The sequence below is a fragment of the Tenrec ecaudatus genome, chromosome 11, assembly GCF_050624435.1.
Source record: "Tenrec ecaudatus isolate mTenEca1 chromosome 11, mTenEca1.hap1, whole genome shotgun sequence".
Taxonomy (NCBI): domain Eukaryota; kingdom Metazoa; phylum Chordata; class Mammalia; order Afrosoricida; family Tenrecidae; genus Tenrec; species Tenrec ecaudatus.
The window spans coordinates 47,056,466-47,077,156 of NC_134540.1; the positions used below are offsets into that span (position 1 = coordinate 47,056,466).

Sequence of the window (20,691 nt, forward strand, 5' to 3'; positions counted from 1 at the left end):
TATAAGCACTTAGCAACAGCAGGGAGTTGTGTTGCTCCGTCCTTTTAGATGTTAATGGTTTCCTTCTGTACATGACTAATGATATATTCTGTCTGAGTTTAAAAATAGACTCCTGCGTCACCCTGAGTACATGCAACCGTGGCTTTGGCATGCCTCCCAGGGGGGCAGGGAGAGAAACAAGCGTGCGATTTTATCGTGTTTGTATTTGACTGGGAGAAACGTGACCTCTGGACAACCTCAATGTCCCCAAGTCTGAATTCTAAACTTTGTGCAGATGTAAAAAATAATCCTGGGGGTTGGGGGGGTGTTTGATTTTATTCTTTATTTTTAGGCATGGCAATGTTTCCCTTTCATCGCTTCAGACTTTATTTGAGCAAAGAATTTTTGAACAGCTTCTGAAGCGGATCAGAGAAATGCATGCATCTAAAGCCTCATTTTTAAAAGGAGGGACCAACCAAGTCAGAGCGGGCCCCGCTGCAGGGCTTGAGCTGTCTTTTGGATTTGGGCGACACAGAGAAGGAAGCCATAGCATTAAAGTAAACGTTTTCAATTAGCTGACGATGCTTTGTCATATGTTGAAACTGCACAGCGGTGTTCTGTTCCTGTGGAATCACACTGGTCCTGGATCCTGAAAGGAGCCCACGGGTGGGTGGGGCTGCTAACTGCGGGATCAGCAGCTTGAAGCCACCGGCCCTGCCCCGGGATGAAGACGAGGCTTTCTGCTCCCGTACAGACTGACAGCCTTGGAGACTCATGGGCAGTTCTTCCTGTCTGACGGGGTCCCTCTGGGCTGGGGTCCGCTCGGAGGCAGGGAGAGTGCTGTTTGTGCTTGAGGTCGCCAGAGGGCCACAGTATTAAATAGGCAGCGGAGGAAAAGAGGGGCAAGTTGGGGGACAGGCGCAGAGCGGAGTTCTCCAGAGGGACTGTCTGGAGAATCGAGGCTCACAGGGGGCTGTGGTGGTGGTGAAAGCCGGCAGGGTTACGGGGGGCTGGGGAACTGGAGCCCGCTTTAGAGGCGTGCGTCTGCGTCTGCCTTAGGAAAATCACCAGCCACGAACAGCATAGGACTCAGCAAGGCTGCCCACTGTCTCTTTAGAGAGGACTGAAAGTACTGGAGGAGAAACCACTAATATTGGGTGGTGAAATAATCTGTAGATGGAAATGTGATGGTTGATTTGACAGCTAAAGATGCGGCAGGACTGTTTGAATAAATACTCTAAACTTAGACTATCATCTACGTTTTCTGTGCTATTGGCAGAATTAAATGGCACTAAGATAGCGTGTGCTTTTTATGGAAGATTCTTCTGGATGGAAATTTCAGTTTAATGACATTGCTACGGTGCTGGAAACTGGAAAGGTAAAACCCTTTTATCAATCTGCTGGACACAGATTTTTATGGGTAATATCTGGAGATTTATAAGCTCTGCTTCTAGAAGAAAGCTAAAAAGTGAGGAGAAAAGGTCAAAGCAAAACCAGGCAACAAACTTATTTATGATCAGTTTAGACAAGAACTCCATACTCTGTGGATAAAGGCAGTAATCACTGTAGCTGTTGTTTTGGGGTGCGACAAGTCAAACCCGACTCCGTGTGACAGAGGGGAGCCCTGCAGAGAGTTTAGCTGCCGTCATTACAGAGCAAATTTCCAGGTCTTTCTCCCAGGAAGCCACGGGATGGTTCGAATCACCGGCCTTTCAGTTACTGATATGTTATTTATACAATGTCTTCCTATTGATTAATTATCATCCTAAGTGGTGTCTCTCGATAACTCCTTGCTGTCCTAGTGACTGGAAATACTTGCAAGGAACAACATTACATTTCGTTTGTATTTTCCTATATGAATTACACATTGGAAAAATTTTTTTACCCTAACCTTTTGTGCAAGTTCTATGCAGGAAGTGGGGGAGTAGATGAAGTTTATTTGGGGTGGGAGGGGTGGCAGTCCAATTTGGCTTGAATCTCAGTTCTACGATGCACTTGCTTGGCAAGTCAGTTCAACTCTCTGAGCCATTGGTTCTGCGTGTGTGAATGTGGTTAAGAGCTACCTGACCGGCAGTGGGAAGAACAGGAGGAAATAATGTATCGTGCTCCAATCCACTGACGCTGTGTCAGGATTTGGGTACTGAACCTCTCCCCTGAGACACACATCCCTAGCCTTATGAGGCACCACAGCTTCCCTGGCCTCAATGCAGGTCCTGACCCAACCCACTTTGTGACTGCTTTAGCTTCACCTCCTCATCTCCAAGCCCACCCGATCCATCTTCCTCACATCTCTTTAAAGAGGAGGAGGCATGCTTGAGCCTCGGGGCCTTTGCACCTACTCTTACCTTTGCAGTGCAGGAACACTCCTCTTCAGGAACCTGCTCTGCACCTCACCCTTATCAAGCCTTTGCTGAAACATCATGTTCTCCAGGAGGCAACTCTTGGCCAGTCTACTTAAAATACATTCTTCCTCCCAGTTCCCTGAGTTACTCCCCTTGCTTCTCACTTTCTAACTTCACAGACAATTTAAGTATTTATTTTACTTATTGTCTGTCTGCCCCCTTCCCCGCCCCTCTCCCCCCCCCCCCCCCGCCCCATGTCCAACCAGAATAAGCACCTGAGGATGAGGATTCTGTGGTTGGTTTGTTGACTGCATCATCTCTGATACGAAGTCTACATGATAGTTGCCCAAGGAACAACCTGCCTAGTGATGCCGCAGGTGGATACTACGTAGGTGGGTCATATAAACACAGACTCCTTTATATTGCTATCCAAACCAAACACACTGCCGTCAAATGACTTCCAAATCACAGTGACCCTATGGGACAGAGGAGAACTGTTCCCCAGGGCTTCTGAGGCTGTGGATCTTTACAGGAGCAGGCAGCCTTAGGCTTCTCCCTCAGAGCGAGCGGCTGGTGGGTTTGAACAGCTGACCTTGCTCTTAGCAGCCCACCTCACAACCCACTCTGCCACCAGGGCTCCTTTTCTAGTGGCAGAGTACAGATTACTATGTACTTTAGACTTTAATCCCGCATGGAAACACAGGTTGTCTTTTGATCTGTACTTTCTATCTTGGAGTTATGTTTAGCCTGATTCTTGGCACCTGTGGCATTCTCGTGAGCTGTCTTTCTACTGGTGATGGGTGGAACTCCAAGTGTCTTTAGCTACCAAAGGCTCTCGGGGTATTCCTTGCAGTGGATTTCCTGGGTTGATTCCACAGCAGGGAGGCCATCAAATGTCATCTCCTAAGTAGAGATTTCTCAGGCCTCTTTTTAAAGCTGTTCATTCTTCCACCTTACCCCCACATGCCCCAGGACTTCTAGTCACATTTCTACAGGCAAAACTGACATCTCTGAGTTTTGCCTGACTTGTAATTTACTTAAAAAAAAAAAAAGAGTAAGATTCACAAGGAAAAATTTACTGGTCCAAAATGTCAAAGCTGTCGAGGTTATGAAACCTTGGCTGGTATGTTCCAAGATGTAGAGGTCATGTAGAAATCTTGGTATTCTGGGCACTGTTACCTCACAGCTCCTCCTCTCCCCATCTCTAGAAAGCACACACTGCCAGTTACAGAGCACGCACCCACCTTGCCTGTGCCCTTGCCTTGCAGCCCACGAGTCGGCCTGGCGCGCATTACCTGCTGTTCATGGAGAACCACTTGGCCTTTTAGGGGACTTCCCAGGGGGGCCACGGTCACAAATGGCTGCCAAACGCCACTGGATGTTCTTGGGAAGATGTCATAAAGGTCCACAAAGTAGGCGCTTTTCCCGGCCATCTCCATGAAGTACAAGGTAACAGGGTTGCATGTAACTACGTACACCATGCTCTCCTCGTTTTCTGAAATGGCAAAAAGGCATTAGGGTGCGGGATGCAATAGGAGTTGAGAGTCTGGGTGAAACTGGAATCATGTGCTGGAACTCCAAGGCAGTTGGAAGATGGGCTGATGAGGCGGAGAGAGCCCAGGGATGTCAGGGAGTTCCTGATGCTAATGCAGCCAGGGGCACATCCGTCAACCAACCCCGGGAAACCAGGATCGAGTTGTTCCCCAAGGTTTTCCACAGGTCTTCACAAGCACACCATGAAACACTTCACAGCCTTTGGGGTCAGGTAATACTTCCCTGGAAACAAAGTGCTTTCTGCTGTCACAGAGCCTGCTTGCTGCATGCCGTTGGTCCACATGGACAACACTTGGTCCACGACACTGACTCCCTGGTCTTTCACTGTCTAGCCTTCAAAGATCTCAGGCCTTTCTTGCTGCAAACAAGTGGCTCCATTGTCTACATCTTCCTCTGCAGGTATGGCTCTCCACACCTGCGTTCGTATCTGGGAACTGACTATACAAACTGTCTTTCCAATGGGAGCATTTTCCTGGGCCCACTGTTTCTGACTCCTGTCGCAGTGTTTCTTCACCTGGAGAGTGCCCCGACATCACGTGATGAAAATGCAGATTCGGGTTCAGGAGTCTGAGGGGGGGGGGCTCACACCATCCCAAGGGATGCTCAACACCATCCCAGGAGATGCAGTCGCTGCTGGGCAAGGTCTTCTCTTGCATGAGCAAGGGCAAGGCTCTGCTCTGCACAAGGTGGCCCGTGATTTTTACATGTGATCACCTTACGGCAAGGGGTCTGGCAGCTCTTATATCATACCTGCTGTCACAGCACACAATTATGTGTCTGCATCTTTAAAAATATATTTGTAAGTATATTATATTTATGGAAAGACATCAAATGTATTTATTGATAACATATAAGCCACTGTATCAAGGAGATCCATCCTCATGGAGCTCGCTGGTGTCTCAGAGCGGACCGCCACTCCCGCGTGTTTTCAGTGACGGAGTCTGCGAGAAGCCGATCGCCAAGTCTTTCTTCTGAGGCACCCCTGGATGGATTCGGACCTCCAAGCTGTTGGCATCACGAGGTTCCTCCGCCACGTGGGTGACCGCTGTGCCCTCGAAACGGAAGAAGCACCAATACGGCCTCCATCTAGATATTGAACTCAGATTCTAACTCAAGAAAATGCTCTTTTCTCTCACAAATACAAACTTTTAAAAAGAGAAAGAAACTTCCAAACATGGCCAATCTCGAGATAGATATCAAGGCTAGCCAATGAGTAAGTGTTCATTCTGGCTGAGTGGCTGGGAAAGCCGGGAATGGAGTGTGGAGAAGAATCCGGAGATGATGATCAACTTTAATGAGAAAGATGCTGCAGTTGATTAGCAATGCCCGTCATGGCGGGGGCAGATTTTCGACTCATAGTGACCCATGTGGCCAAGAAGAACTGCCCATAGGTTTTCAGACTGTACTCTTTATGGAAAAAGATGGCTATGTCTTTGACAGTTATTTACAATCCCTAAATACAAGACAAGGACCCCACTTCAGATTTTATCCCGAAAATCACATACATGCCTTCAACCAGGAAAGGTAAACTATCTTAGAGGGAGGACCATTCTTTTAGAGGGAAACCTGTAAAATGTCCATAAGCATACACTTTCATCAAAATACACGCTCTGGAGGAACGAACAATATTCAGAGACCTTCTAGGAACCGAGTTTTGCCTAAATACTCCGAATCTTAGTCATGTCGCCCTACCCGCGCCCTGCTCCACCACTTCTGTTTACATCACCTTGGTAACTGGTGTTAACCGAGGGCCTTCTGCCAAAGGGCACCCAGGGCACCCAGCCTGAATCAGTGGGTAGTGGCACCAGTTCAGAGATCTCGATGCCAAAACCCACACCCTCTATTTGCGTTCTTTACAACGAGACGTCTCAGCGCCGGTGAGTCACGCCAGCCCGCAATCACCACTCGGGAGCCCCAGCCAAACGGAATCCAACATTTCTGCCTTTTCTTTCCCTCTTCTATTTTTAACACTGCCTGGTGCGTGTTTAACTTTTGCTACAATAGTAATGAGAAACAGACATGTGTGTACGCTGCAGCCCTGCTTATGCGGATTCTACAATAGCATTTTGTTAGGTTGTTACAGGAAATCAGTTCTAAATTACACATAATTGCGATCCAATCCGAGAATGATAGTTCCTGAGTCTATCATAGACTTCTCTTTTTCGACAGATTATCTTAATCCCTCTTAAAAACAAGACAATTCTGTGCAGGAAGGAAAAAAATCAAAAGATACGCTGCCATACCCTGCGATGTAGCAATGTCGCAGACGAGGTTGATTTCTTCCAGCGGTATTTTCCAGGAGGCGTATTCCTCGGTAAAGGTGAGGGACCTCTCTTCTTTTCTCTCTAGGGGATACTCCTGTATGCTCAGTGTCACCGGACCCTAAAACAAAAAAGTTTAAAACCGTGAACAGGCATCAAAATAGAAGTAAACGGAAGGTCTCCCTGGATGTAGGATTTCCGTTCCAGCAATAGATAGCCTAAAAATCTCTTTTCATTTTGGTTGCTGGCAGGTGCCTCGTAACACTGGCCACGGACGGCTGGGCAGTCCTGCTTAATGCCTCACCCTCCGTGCTTCGGTTCACCACGCTCGCAGCTGCCAAGCCCCATGACGTCCCTCCTTCCCGAATCAAGAGCCCGTGCTGGGTGCCGAGGACCAGGGCCCGGAGCCATCCAAACCAGGAGAAGAATTTGTAAAAAAAGCACTTCATCGCAAAATACGATGACTTCTTGCCAGCTTTAATAAGATTCAAAATCCCGACGTTATAACATGGAATTGTGATGGCTAGTGCTGGATCTGTGCAATGAAATGTAGAAAAGGTAACATTTGCATTTTAAAATTTATGGATAACAACCGTGGTGCTTACGAGAGGCACATTATTGCACCCACATTGATAATTGCTCCATATAAACGTATGCAGAGGGGCTAATTTAATACTGCTATGGACATGATGGCTGGGCACTTGGATATGCTTTCCTGGAAGAGCACTAGAGATTCAACTGGCGTTCCAATGATGCGCACTCTCGGCCAGAAACTAAACCCACACAATTGCCCTCGAGTGGATTCCTAGGCAGCGCCACACTAGGGACAGAGTAGATCTGCCCCACTGGGCTTCCACGGCTGTACATCTTTCCTGAAACAGATGGACGCATCTTTCTCAGGGGGAGCAGCTGATGGGCTCTAAAGGCCGAGCTTTAGTTAGCAAAAGCGAGTGTTTACTAGTGCACCACCACTATTGCTCGCATGCTCCGCAATCCCGAATTACTCAAGAATGCTGGAGCTAAATATGGATTGCACACTGCTTTAGAGTGATCCCACAGGACAGGGTAGACCGGCTCCTGTGGGTTTCCAAGACTAACTCCTCATGGAGGTAGAAAGCCCCATCTCTCTCGCATGGAGCGGCTGGTGGTTTCAAACAGCCAACTTTGTGGTTACCAAGCCAACTCAAAAGCTACTCCATCACCAGGGTGCTTATGACGGCATCCATACCCAGTCCTCTTTTTATGGGGTGTATGGTGCCCTCCAAAAGCACGTGTTGCAATCCTGGCCTCGATTCCTGTAGCTAGAATCCCATTTGGGGATGGGTTGTCTTTGGTCATTTAATGAGACATGATCAGCAGAGGTTATATTTGAGCTAGTTTCTTTTGAATATAAAGGAAATTCCACAGGCAAGCTGAGAAACCACCATCGGAAAAGCTGGATGCCAGGCGACACGGCGATCTCCTAGGGACCAGTGTGCGGCCTATAGAGACGGGACACAAAGCACCTCCCTCCAGAGTTGACCAAGGCAGAAAGCCTTCCCCTGGAGCTGGTGCCTGGAACGGAGATTCCTAAAGTGTGACACAGTGGATCTGTTTGTGGGAGCCTCCCATGGGTGGCATTTCTGCCATGGGAGCGCTAGAGGATGAAGACAGCATTTTTAACCAGAGTGCGCCTCCGGGCTGACAGGCTAACCCCACGTTCCTCAGCTCTCTTATGGCAAAGGCTCCTCATGGGACTCAGGTTCTGTCGGGGATTTGCATGAGCCTTGGAGGGCAGAACCATGGCAGGGTCAAAGGAAGTCGGACATTTGAACAGTCAGACACATGTCTACTTGGGAGTTGGCAAACGGTGGTGCCTGGGCCAAGTGTGGCTCTCAGCCTAGCTTTTCATTTTAAACCTATCGACTTATATTTTTTAAAATTTATTTTAATTTTGATCAATCATTTTATTGGGAGCTCTTACAGCTCTTATCACAATCCATACATACACCTATTGTGTCAAGCACATATGTACGTATATTGCCATCATCATTCTAAAACATTTTCTATCTACTTGAGCCTTTGGTATCACCTCCTCTTTTTCCCCCTCTCACACTTGTGAACAATTGATAGTTTACAAATTATTTTTATTTTCCTATTTTACACCATCTGCTATCTCCCTTCACCCATGTTTCTGTTGTTTGTACCCCTCTTCCCCTGGGGTGGGTGGGCTGTACGTCAATCACTGAGATCAGTACTCCCTTTCTTCCCTTTCTCACACCACCTTCCCTCTCCCCTCATGGTATCGCTACTCTCATTATTGGTCCTAAGGGATTTATCTGTCCTGGAGTCTGTGTGTTGAGAGCTTTTATATGTACAAGTGTACATGCTCTGGACTAGCCAGATTTATAAGCTAGAACTGGGGTCATGATAGTGGGGTGGTGATGTTATACTGCACCCTGGCTGGCTGGTCTCTTCCTTGTGAACCTTCTGTGAGGGGATGTCCAATCGTCTACAGATGGGCTTTGGTCTACATTCTGACCCCTTCTCCCATTTGCATCAAAATGGTTGTTTATTTTGGGTCTTCTGATGCCTGATACCTGATCTCATCAACAACTTGTGATCACACAGGCTAGTGTGCTGCTTTCATCTGGGTTTTGCTGCTTCCTTGCTTCCTGTTTAACCTCAAGCCTTTAAAACACAGGTGCTGGATCTTTTGATAGCCAGGCACATTTGCTTCACCACATTTGCTTATGGACCCATTTTGTCTTCAGTGATCATGTCGGTAAGGTGAGCATCCCTGAATGGCAGCTTATTAAAACAAAGTGTTTTTGCATTGAGGGAGACTTGAGTAGAAGCCCAATGTCCATCTGCTACCTTAATACTTAACATATAAATATGTGTACAGAGACCCATATCCCTATCATTACATATTAAAACATTCACATATATGCACCTATATTGATACCTCTATACATGTCTTTTGCCCCCTAGTTCTTTTTTCTATTGCCTTTTACTTTCCTCCTGTCCCACGTTTACTTTCCTCCTGTCCCACTTCATTCAGCTCTCTGTGTTTCCTCTTGGCTACACTGCACTTGATCAAACCCCACCAGACAGTCTAGGCCCACCTCGCCCTCAAGTTTACATCTCTTGGTCCCTTGTCCCTTGTTTGGTGACTCTACCTCCTCCTCTTCCCTGTGGCCCCCGAATTGTCCATCCTATTGTTTTCTCCTCTGGGTTGTTTATTCATTTATTCACTTTTTATTGTGAATTGGGTGAAGTTTTATAGAGCTAAGCTGTTTTACATTACACAATTCACACACCGTCTGCCTTTTTTTTTTTGGTAAGTTAAGGTTTTCTGGAACATGGCCCCAGTCCTTGGTTTTTGTATTTGTCTGGGGAGCTCAGGCATGCGTTATGGTGGCAGAGTCGAACGGTTATAGAGCAGAGCCTGTTTAACCACCACGCCTGACGTTTCTGGCCTCTGACCTACCCTGCTCTTCTACTGACCTCCAGCAGAGACTTTCAATCAGGAAGTGGAGCCCTCTGATGTCTGCTCCGAACATTTTATAATCACTTCATTTCCCACAGGCCACCCCTTCCTGCTTGAACTACCTAGAATGGGTTCTATTGCAATTAGTGACTGGTACTCCATTTGTTTAACTTTCAAATGAAGCCAGAATCTAGCGTGGCTGAACAGGGGCTGGAAATTCAAAGAGCTGCCACTGAAGGAGCCCTATTGGAAAAATGAGTTACACATTGAGCTGCTGAAAACAAGGTCAGTGGTTTGAACCCACCAGTCGCACTGTGGGAGAGAGATGAGGCTGTGTGTTCCCAGAAGTAAAGATTTAAAGTCCTGAGAACCGAAAGGGCCAGTTCTACTCTGCCCTATAGGGTTGCTATGGGTCGGAATCCATTTGATGTCTGGCCTGGCTTTCTTAGAGCAGCCTCATACAATGAAAGCAAATATCACGGAATAATCAGGAAAACAAGCCTCAGACCAGGCTCTTTTGAAATAAAGATAGGCTCTGAGAATTCCAGCCTGGCCATCATGAACTGCCCACACTGAGTCCCTCAGAGTCTAGGCGGCCTTGAGCATCTTAGAGCAGAAGCAAAATATTTTCTAAGATAGCACCCCCACAAGTCATTTCTAAGATCCTATGGATTTTTATTCAGGGAAGACAAAAACAAAACCCAACATTTAATAGAAAAATAATAAAGAGGCCAACCTTTGCGTCTATATGATGAGTTTCTACGGGGCACAGAAGCTTTTGCATTCCATTTCCTGAATGGCCAGTTGTCCAATAGCCCATGAATGTCTGATCTGGCAGAGGTAACCTGTTAAAGGTGATTTGAAAAACAAATGTTTCATTTCGCTTACAAGACAGAGGAATGAGTAATCAGCCATTCAAGTGATTTTGAGAAATGGTCTGCTTGGAACCAAGTTATGCATCCTGTTCTCAGGAGGCTTGAAAGCAGCGATGTGAACCGACACTTGAGCTCATGTTCACTACCGCACCTGGCACAGTAGAGGCAGGCGGACCCTGCGCGTGATGACCGCCTGAATGAGAGATAGCTCCTACTCGCCTTTTCGATCAGGTCTGCCTTGGCTGACCACGTGAACTAGGTACAGAGGCAACGTTTACAATTTGGCAGATTCAGCACCTTACCTGGAATGGGTAAAAGTACTGGTCAAGGGCCTGGGACAGGCATAGTGAGCCCATTAGGACACCTGATTTGGGGACCAAATTATTGGCAGGATGATAGGAGAGAGACACAAAAGGGTATAGTCGGCCACCATGTTCGAGCAGGGTGCCAGCGATGCTTTGGACCAAACTCGAAATCCCAGGGCAAGGGCTCTTGATGGTGATTCAATGCACAGGCTTCCCTCCTGTCAGGGGAGGTTTTCATCAGGCCTCAACATTTTTTTTCCCCATTCTGGTTTATCTTTCCCGTGTGAGGTTGTTCCAGTGACGATTCCTCATCCAGGACTGAACCAAGCAGAATGGACAAGTTCTAAGAAGTTCTGACAAATTCTTAAGGACCGGGGAGCAGATCTCATTCGAAAGCCAGAGACTGCTTGGGATCAAATAGTGCGAACGGAAGAGTCCGCCAACATTTAGACAAACCAATCGGGGTACGTACACACAATGCAATTCTACTAACAACAAAGAGAAGGGAAGTCTGACAACATGGATTAACCCGGAGAACTCTATGCTACCAGATGGAAGGCAATCCCCAAAGGACTAGCAGTGGACGATCCACCTCACATGAAATACCAACTGTGGCCACCAGGGGCAGGAGGGAGGTGGAAAGGATGAGTCACCATTTAGGTAGCACAGTTGATGGTGATGGAAAGTTTGGCCAAGAATATTTGTGATGTTTACACAACACAATTGATACAGCTGGTGCCAGTGAATCGTAGGCCTCCAAATTGTTGAAACAGTAAATGCTATACAAATGAGCTTCAAAAAGTTTGTGGGGAAATGGAACTAAGAGGTAATGGATTTATACTCCCATGAATGGATTGAAGCTCCCTTGCATATATATTTTACAACAATACGTATAAAAAAGAAAAGAACAGAAACAACGGGATATTATAACAATCATGTTCAAAATAAGAGAGTAAGCCAAACAGTATTGCTATAAAAGTCACAGAGATCTCATTAGACAAAAATGTCCAAATGTTTCTCGACATATGCCCTGTCTGCGTCTACCCGCTTCTTAAGGCAGTGCTTCTGACTCTCTAAGCCTTTCCTGAAGCGTCTGGAAAGTTATTCCACGTCACGATGGGAGCTTGGGCATCCTTAAGAGACTCAAATTAGCTTCCTTTGAGTTTGGGGACCAGAAAGAAGTCTTAAGGGGCAAAATTGGAGCTGTAGGGTGTATGGTGCTGGATTCCCAAGACATTTCTCATGGCTCTTCTCAAAGAATGAGCAGCTGCATTGTCTTAATGGTGTGTGTGTGTGTCACTTTCTAGTACTAGTTCTCATTAATGCAGTTTTCTCACAAATTATGTCTAATAAGCTTCCATGATCATCCAGTGTTTTTGAAAATGAAAAAAAAATCTCTTGAGCTGGCCTCTCTGCCTTGAACCTAACTGGCCCAGCAGATCCCATCAGAAGCCAGTGTTCTGAGTGGAGCTTTATTCTGAAGACGCCATAACTAGACTGTGACTGGGTATTATTGAGAGAACTTGTCTGCAGGCATGCAGTGGTGTCAGAGATGTGGTCAAACACATTTGGTTTCGAATAAACCTGAATTGCTGTGAACTGAAACCTTAACTGCAATGCAAGGATATCCTTTAGAAGAAAAATATATTACCTTTCAGAAAACAAGAAGGCAAGATCCCATTCTACTTTTACCTTAAAAGCAAAGCTAATTAAGGTCTACATAATGCTTTCCTTGAATTGAGAAAAAATTTAGTAACTTCACATCAAAATTCCTGGTATAGTATGGATATTTAAAGGTAGGGCTTGAAAAATCTATCATTTCCACCCCTCCCAGTTTATTCTTTTAAATTTGGTAATAAATAGTAACCAGTTGCCAGCACGTTAACCCTACCCAAGCTGTGGCCAAGTAGACACACACTGCATTCTCCACTGTGACCTTTCACAGAAGGTGCCGCAGGGGGCCCAGAACCTACAACTTTTCCATTGGCAGCTGAGAGGGCTTAAACACTTGCCCTACCCAAGACTCCAGGTATGCAATATAAGGAATCAAACCCTTGCAAATTTTATAGAGCAAGTTGCTTAGTCTGTCACCGTAACATTTATCTTAATTGAGATGTAATAGACGCACAGAAATGTCCACATGAACATGCCATTTAGCTTTGAACAAGAAGCCCTGGAGGAGCTGTTAGGTAAGCAGTGGTCTGCTAACCACAAGATTGGTGATTCAAGCCCACCAGCTGCTCCACGGGAGGAAGATGAGGCTGTCTGCTTCTGTGAGGATTTGCAGCCTTGGAAACCCTGAATCTATAGGTGACCAAGAGCCGGAAGGGACTCAACGGCAGTGAGCAGCAGTGAAACGGAGTCACTCGTAGCCGGAAGCCCTCAGGATCACACCCAGCCCTGGCTCCCTGTTGGAATGGCTCCCTGGCTTCTAATAGGCACCTTTTGTGCAAGCTTCCTTTTTAAAGTGGCGTTTAAATAAAGTGACTTGTCAAAGTAAATATGGCAAAGCTAAAGAACAAAACCACAGGCCCAATTCGCAGCGTAAAGTTTTTTAAATCAAACTTTCTCCCCTCCCCCCTGCTTTCTTCCCACCCCCAGCCCTTTCCCTTTGCTTTCAGTTCTTTTTTTTTTTTTTTCATTTAAAGTAACCACTGATTTGTTATTTAATGTATAGTTCTCATTTCGTGGTAAGTTGAGACAAACTGTGATCCGAGTTTAGAGTTCTTCATCAGTGCACGTGTGGACACAAATCAAATGAACGCTTGAAACGTTGCTGATCACGCAAACCGCATGCATTTATAGTCAGAGATCATTCTGACAGAATGCTTGTCCTCTTAAATGATTAGCAAGAGGAAATAAATTAAAAAGTAGCATATGAAAATTCTTCAAATCACATGAGCCCAATTTAAAAGGGCTGCTAACTGCAAGGTCAGTTGTTCAAAACCACCAGCTGAACTGTTGGTGAAAGATGAGGCTTAGACTCCCATAAAGTTACAGTCTTGGACACCCACGGGGACAGTCTTAATGTGTCCTGTAGGATCTCTAGAAGTCAGAATCAACTCGATGTCAGTGAGTTTTTGGAGTTTTTTTTATGTGTGTTTGCAGTTCTAAAATTTGGGCCATCATCCTTGCTGGGTACCTGCGTCCCTCCATCTTTTCCCTGGAAATGGAGATCAGATCCAGGGCATTTACTCTTCCTGTGTTCGCTCTGAACGTAAGAGTTTACCGGCAAAGGGTGGGGCTGATGAGTGGTTTGAACCATTAAAAGCAGAGTCGACAGTCTGAAATGTAACCCTCCATCTAATGCACAATAAAAATGCGTGTAATAAATTGTACATGCATGCCTTGCTTACCATCAGCTCAAGAAATGCCCCCCTCCCCACCACTACTCCCATCAGGTGTTTTTTGTTTTGCTTTTAAAGAGAAAGCAGCTCCCTTTTGTTTATTATTTCCCCCTAATGTTTTCCGAGAACTCCCAGCCTACAGTGATAAGTAGGTGCAGGGGACCCCCCCCCTTCATCTGCGTGCCCAGCAGCACACAGTCTCGTGCTCTGTGCGCCACTGTTCCTTCACCCGCTCATGCCACGGGTGCTGGTGGTGACTGCGAGGTGAGGAAGTGGTCCCATCAACTGGGCTCAGCACCCTGGGCCATCATCACCTTACTTGCTGCCAGCACCCTCCTGTTGGTCCTTGAGGAAACTTCCCCTTACACCCTCGCTAGCCATGTGCCACCCCCCAGACTTGTGCAAGGTCCCCAAGCATGCCCAGCTGTGCACCCCCTCAAGGCTGGCTCCTGTGTCTGGTGGATCCAGCTCTCTGAAGAGCCCCCACACAGTGTGACATAGCAAGTTCTATGGTGATTTAACTACAGATTATGTGGGGACTATCTGTACATAACACAGTGTCCATAAGATAGCCAGTTCACATATTGTCCTACTTTCAGTTGTCACATATGCATGTGAAAGTTGGACATTGAAAGAGGGAGCCCGACGAAGAACCCTTGCATTTGAATTGCAGTGCTGAAGAAGAACATTGAAAGTGCCATGGACTGCTCACAGGACACAGCGATCTGTCATGGAAGCAGTCGGCATAGCCCCGTGCTCCTTAGCGGCACGGAGAGTGAGACTTCGTTGTCAGGAGAGACTGGTCCCTGGAGAAGGACATCATGCTCGCTAAAGCAGAGTTGGAGTGGGGAAGAGAAGGCCCTTAACAACACTGGGGCTGCAACACTGGGCTTAAACGTGGGAACAAGGGTGAGGATGGAGCAAGACTGGGCAGTGTTTCATTCTGTTGTGATAAGGCAGTGATGAGGTCACTGTGGGTTGGCAGGGACTTGATGGCACCTACCAACAACCACATCATGGGCATTAAACAAAGCAAACCTATACAAGGTGGCTTCAAAAGAATCACGGAAAAACAGAATTAAGAGACAAAGGCATTTCCTCACAAACTTTTTGAAGCCCCTCATATTTCTAAAGGGAGGTTTTGTACCAGCCCTTGCAGAGAGGGACCCCGCTGTGTTTGTTTAGGGAGAGGTGGAGTATGTCTGTCCTTCACTTGCTTTGAGCAGTTTAAGCAAGGAGGACTGGCCTCAAAGTCTTGAAGGCGAAAAACAAAGCAAAGGAAGGAGTCAGGCCTAGCTTCCTGCTAACACAGAAGACAGCACCACAGAAGACAGGAGACTTGAGTTCTAGTCCTACCTCTAGCTCATGTCGTCATCTGTAATGGGAAATGGAGGGTCTGTACAAGAAGCCCCTTCTTCTCACAAATCACGCCTGGAGGAGTCTGATTACCATGGAGAGGAGCGCAAGGAAGCAGCAACAGACGGACGTACATTCGACAGCGCTGCAGTACTCGGGGCGAAGAGACAAAAACGTCTATACTGGCAATACAACAGGGATTCTTATGTGTTGATATCCTACATTAAGGGATATAGCAGTACATTCCAAATCGGCTCTCTCAGGACAACAGAAATACAGCTACATCTCAAAAACTAATTGCAGGTAGTGAACTGCTTAATAAAAGTGGCTTTTGGCAGTGTAAGATATGACAAAATAATAATTTATAAATTACCACGGATTCATGAGGGAGGAGGGAGCCGAGAGGGACGGGGACAAATGAGGAGCTGATGCCAAGGACTTACGTGGAGAGCAAATGTTTTGAGAATGATGAGGGCAACGAATGTATAAATGTGCTTTCCACAATTGATGTATGTATGGATTGTGATAAGAGTTGTATGAGCCCCCAATAAAATGATTTTTAAAAATGGTCCTTGGTTGACAGCTAGTTTTAAAAAGTAGATCTAATTTTTTTTTCATAATCTCACAGAAAGATCATAGACTAAAGCCCAACCAAATCCACTGCCTGCTAGTCCATTCTGACTCGTAGCCACCTTGCATAGGGCTTCTGAGGTTGTAAATATTCATGGGAGCAGACAGTCTAATCTTTTCCCCAGGGAATGGCTCGTGGGTTTGAACCGCTGACCTTGTGGCTAGCAGGTCCAAGGCATAAACCACTAAACCACCCGAACAACTCCTTGAATTATTACATAGAGGTTTATGATAATACTTTATACATTTACGAAAAAGTGACTTGACTCATTTTCTGATCTTTATTGACAATGCTAAACACAGTCGTAAAATGTGGTTTGACCTTGCCAGGTCATTCTGAATAACAGTCAAGGCAATTACAGAGTTCCCCTAAAAATAACACTGGCTATTTGGTTGGCCTGGTATGGTATGGGAAGGGCTTTCAGGTACGCCACAGAGAATCTCTTCCAGAACCACACAACACCACGCTTTTGGCAGCAACCACTATAACGCAGACACACATGTGCAGGGGAGTCTGGAATGGTGCAAACCGACTTCACACTGCTTCTTGGTAACATGAGATATTCTTTCTAGACTTTTCCTTTGGGCTCCAGCCTGACCACCTGAGGTAAATTAAAGCTCTTCGTTTATTTTCCACAAACAAATCCTGGAAATGAGCTATGGAAAAAACCAGCTCTCTCTCCTTGATGAAGTTCACGGTCAGGGGCAGAGATTTCAAGGACGAGCAAGCATGATATTTTGGTACACTAGCAAGTTATGGGACGTGAGATATATGGCATTGTCCTTCCCAAAATAACCACTATCAAAGGGTCCTATGTCCTATTATTGACACTTACTTTTTACAATTGAGTTACTTGAAATAATATTAGTATTTTTTAAGGTTTTGTTAAAGTCAGAGTTGGAATGATTTGATATCAACGGAGAGGAAGGTGAATTTAAGACCTATAGATAGCTCCACTTTTTATCTTCAATGTCCTTCAAGAATTTATGTATTTTTTAAAATGAAGTCTTTCAATTCATCTGCTGTAATGTTTCTTACATCCATTGTGGAAGTAAGAATAAAAACCAGGAAATAAATTTTTCAACTGAGAGGAAGAGGAACACTAAAATTATGGCTCGGGTCAAATGATAGCAATTGCACAAGTTACAGGAAAGAAAAAGATGTTATGGTGCTCCACCGCCCCAGCAGTACACATCTACTTCATAACGCGATTCCTATAGACACCAAAGTCAAGAAATAGAGAGTCTGGATGACATGCGAGGGATTTGTTTAAAATTGTTTCCTTGAAGAGGTGACCGGGGTTTTAAATAGCATGTTCTGGCAAATTCCTGCCTTCTCTAAACATCTGCCAACACAATTTCTGGAGTGTGAAGGAGACACATGAAAAAGATTTGGATCTTTCCAGGGCCATTATGCAATTGGAAGTTGTTGACATACCTATTACCAACAATTCCTAAAACATTTCCTTACCGCAAGATCTCCTAATTTTCATGGGAATAATGGAACCCTTCAGGGTAGTTCCGACTCTCAAATTAGCCAATTACCACCATCTTGGAGAAGGAAAAGAAAGCTCCAATCCCAGTAGGACGCCCTCACTCCGAATGCTTTCAATCAAGCCTCCGGCAAAGACCAAGTCAGACTGCCCACCGAGGCTGTCCACTGGGGCTTTTCAGTCTGTTGTTGGGAACAATCCCGCGAGCCCTTCCTCCTAATTACGCCCATCGTTGCGGCACTGTGTCAGCCCACCTTGTTGAGGGGCTTCGTTTTCTCTGCCTACCTCCGTTACAAAACAGGAGGCCTTGTCCAGGGGCCGATCTCTCCTGATAGCATGTGCAAAGCACAGGAGGCAAAGTCTCCCCAGCCTCGCATCCGAGGAGCATTCCAGCTGTGTTTCTTCCAAGACAGACCTGCTTGTAAACACCTGCTTTCCGTATTCTTCGCCAATAACATAATTCAAATAGATTGATTCTTCCTCCGTCTTCTTTATTCAAGGTCTAATTTTCATATGCACGTGAGGTCACTGAAAATGCCCTGGCTTGGAGCAGGCGCACCTTAATCCTCAAAGTAACCCCTTGCTTTTCCACACTGTACACACTGTCCTGAGCAGCAGTTACCCAGTGCAAGGCGCCATTTGATCTCTTGACTGCTGCGTCCATGGGTGTCGATTGTTGCATCCACGCATGTTATGTATTGGTGCAGTTGTGAGGATTTCTGTCTTCTTTATGCTGGATTTCAATCCACATCGAAGGCTAAAACTTGGCTTTGAACAGCGAGTGCTCTAGTCTCTTCACACATGAGCGCTGACCAATATTGTTAGCTTCAGCTCTAACCTCCTACTCTCCCTCACCAGCCGACCTATGCCTGGACGTCTCCAACTGCTACTTGAAGTTCCCACACGTGCTATGTGTTTCCATACTTCTAGACCAGGGTTGCCCAAAGTGGGTGGTACCACCCCCGGGGGTTCCAGGACTGTTCAAGGCGGGCTGCAAAAGCAGATGTACTTTACCCTGGATTATGGGCTATAGTACAAATGTTTTTAATTGCCACAGTGGGGCTGAGTAATTTTTTTTCTTCCTGAAAAGGGAATGGGAGGCCAAACATGTTAGGTAATCTATGTTCTAGCTCATTACCTGTGCCTAGGATTATTTTCTGCTCTTGACCCGGTGGCACTGCTGCTAAATATTGGATGGTTAACTACAGATCAGTGGTTTAAACCCACCAGCTACTCCCAAATTTTATTTCATACATTTTTATATCATTTTATCAGGGGCTCATACAACTCTTATCACAATCCATACAGACATCAATCGTGTAAAGCACATTTGTACATTCATTGCCCTCATCATCCTCAAAACTTTTGATCTCCACCTAAGCCCCTGGCATCAGCTCCTCATTTTTCCCTCTCCCTCGCTACTCCCCACTCCCTCATGAACCCTTGATAATTCATAAATTATTATTTTGTCATATCTTGCCCTGTCCAAAATCTCCCTTCACCCTCTTCTCTGTTGTCTGTCCCCCAGGGAGGAGGTTATATGTAGATCCTTATAATCGGTTCTTCCCCCTTTCCAACCCACTCTCCCTCCACCCTCCCAGTATCGCCACTCACAACACTGGTCCTGAAGGGATCATCTGCCCTGGATTCCCTTTGTTTCCAGTTCCTATCTGTACCAGTGTACATCCTCTGGTCTACCTAGATTTGTAAGGTAGAATTGGGATTACGTTAGTCGGGGAGGAAGCATTTAGGAGCTAGAGGAAAGTTGTATGTTTCATCATTGCTATATCACACCCTGACTGGTTCGTCTCCTCCCCGAGACCCTTCTGTAAGGGGATGTCCAGTGGCCTACAAATGGGCTTTGGGTCTCTACTTCCACATTCCCCACCTCATTCACTATGGTAAGATTTTTTGTTCTGATGATGCCTGATACCTGATCCCTTTAACACCTCGTGATCACACAGGCTGGTGTGCTTCTTCCATGTGGGCTTTGTTGCTTCTGAGCTAGATGGCCACTTGTTTACCTTCAAGCCTTTAAGACCCCAGATGCTATATCTTTTGATAGCTGGGCACCATCAGCTTTCTTCACCTTATTTGCTTATTCACCTGCTTTGTCTTCAGAGATTATGTCAGGAAGGTGGTTACTCCCAAATTGACTTACTGGGTTTGGTTTTTGGTTTGGATTATCCAGTTGACACTGTGAGTTAGACTTTAGGCTGCTAAAGGCCAGTAGTTCAAACCCACTTGCTTTCCTATTAGAGAAAAATGAGACTGTCTGCCAATATAACGATTTACAGTCTAAGAAACCCTATAAGCAGTTCTCCTATGTCCTACAGAGTAGTTGTAAGTCAGACTTGACTCCCCCCACCTGCCCTGGCACCTTCTCCCAGATTCCTTTCTGGCCAGAATGAAAGTCTTGCTCTTCTGGATTTCCATATAATTTGGCACATTTGGACTACTCAGAAAATCTTATAACAGAGTTCAGAAAAATTCACAATTTTAAGATATCATATCTCAGAAAGAATAAATGTGTTACGGAGAACGAGGTCAGAAATAAAGTTGTGGGACAGGGGAGGTGGGGAGAGGAGGGGAGGATGGAGGAACGATCGCAATGACTGACTCATAACAACACACACCTCCAGGGGAACAAACAACAGAAACCATGGGGGAAGGGAATAGCAGTTGGTGTAAGATCTGAAAATAATAATAGTTTATAATTTATCAAGGGGTCACGAGGGTGAGTGGGTGGAGGGAAGGAAAAAAGAGGAACTGATACCAAGGGTTCAATAGCAAGTAAATGTCTAGAAATAATAATGGCAACATATGTACAAATATGCTTGGTATAAGTGATGTATGGGTTGTTATAAGAGCTGCAAGAGCCCCCAATAAAATAATCTTTTAATAAAAACAAACAAACAAATAAATGTCTTTATTAAAATACAAAGTCAGGACAATGCTATACTGTACCCTGACTGGCTCATCGCCTCCCTGAGGCAACTTTCCTCTAGTTCTTTTGTGCTTTCCCCCGTCCCTCCCCCACCCTCACTATCATGACCCCAATTCTACCTTACAAATCC

The 20,691-nt window shown here is 45.7% G+C and overlaps 1 protein-coding gene across 1 annotated transcript in view; it reads right to left on the reverse strand.

The window, feature by feature from the left end:
* VWA8 (von Willebrand factor A domain containing 8) overlaps positions 1-20,691 on the reverse strand; it is a 405,888-nt gene that overhangs the window by 155,593 nt on the left and 229,604 nt on the right. Inside the window, exons 27-29 of the mRNA XM_075563021.1 lie at positions 10,345-10,453; positions 6,119-6,257; positions 3,617-3,816 (exon numbers count right to left, since the gene is read on the reverse strand). Coding sequence (XP_075419136.1) covers positions 3,617-3,816; positions 6,119-6,257; positions 10,345-10,453 — 448 coding nt within the window. The remainder of the gene's footprint in view (positions 1-3,616; positions 3,817-6,118; positions 6,258-10,344; positions 10,454-20,691) is intronic.